The following is a 1,067-nucleotide window of genomic DNA, read 5'->3' on the forward strand; positions in this document are numbered from 1 at the left end:
CAGAGCTGGCAGAGCCGGCAGAGCTCCAGAGCCGGCAGAGAAGGCAGAGCCGGCAGAGCTGGCAGAGCTCCAGAGCTGGCAGAGAAGGCAGAGCTGCTCACCCTCGTCGCTGTTGTCGTCCACCAGGATGATCTCCTTCAGCAGGGGCGCGGGCGTGTGGTTGACGGCGCTGTGCACCGAGCGCAGGATCACCGACAGCGCCTCGTTCACAAAGATGAAGATGATGGAGATCTGGGGCAGGTCCTTCCCGTATTTCAGCTCTTTGCACCTGCAACACGAAGGGCAGAGAGCGAGATGGGGTCAGCAGAGCTCACGGGACACGTGGAAAATCCACGGGGCAAGGCCAGGGCTGCCACCCCCCAGCCGTGCACTGCAAATCCACCCTGGAATCGCTGCTGCTGGGAAGAGGAACCAGCACAGCAGAGCATCCCCGAGCTCAGAGAGCACATCCAGAGCTCACCTAACCTGGCTGTGGGGGCAGATGAGCAGGAGTGGCCTCCAGAACACAGAAATGCCTCTGGCAGCTCAGGGAAGCTCCCCAGTCCCAAGATTTCCAGGTGCTCAGAAATAAACCCTGTCCTTAAACAGCACTTGGGAATTTTCTTCCCATTTGCTTTGGAAAGAAATGAACATAAAATGAGCCTTGGTTAAATAGTCTCAATAAATGTTTTTGCTCTCTCAGCAGATACATCTGAGTACATTCCTGTCTCTGAAGCTGTGCTCTGACCTTGTGTCTGCTCTCCACAGCCAGGATGGTTAAACCCAAACCCTTGTGTCACCTCCCTGGCTCCAGGAATCATTCCTCAACTTGGGCAGGGTTTGGGGACACAGACACCAGAGCAGGACAAAAGCAGGAGCTCCCAGGTTCCCACCAGCACCATCCCTGGCAAGCAGCAGGTCCATGTTCCATGGACACACCTGAGCTGCAGGAGCAGGGCTTGGACAGGTCCATGTCCCAGGACACAGCCATGGAGCAGATCCATGATCCAGGGACACAGCCATGGGACAGGTCCACGTTCCAGGGACACAGCCATGGGGCAGATCCATGTCCCAGGACACAGCCATGG

The 1,067-nt window shown here is 57.1% G+C and overlaps 1 protein-coding gene across 1 annotated transcript in view; it reads right to left on the bottom strand.

The window, feature by feature from the left end:
* GALNT17 (polypeptide N-acetylgalactosaminyltransferase 17) overlaps positions 1-1,067 on the bottom strand; it is a 137,251-nt gene that overhangs the window by 79,248 nt on the left and 56,936 nt on the right. Inside the window, exon 3 of the mRNA XM_015646930.3 lies at positions 102-268. Coding sequence (XP_015502416.1) covers positions 102-268 — 167 coding nt within the window. The remainder of the gene's footprint in view (positions 1-101; positions 269-1,067) is intronic.

Source organism: Parus major, chromosome 19 (genome assembly GCF_001522545.3).
Source record: "Parus major isolate Abel chromosome 19, Parus_major1.1, whole genome shotgun sequence".
Classification (NCBI taxonomy): domain Eukaryota; kingdom Metazoa; phylum Chordata; class Aves; order Passeriformes; family Paridae; genus Parus; species Parus major.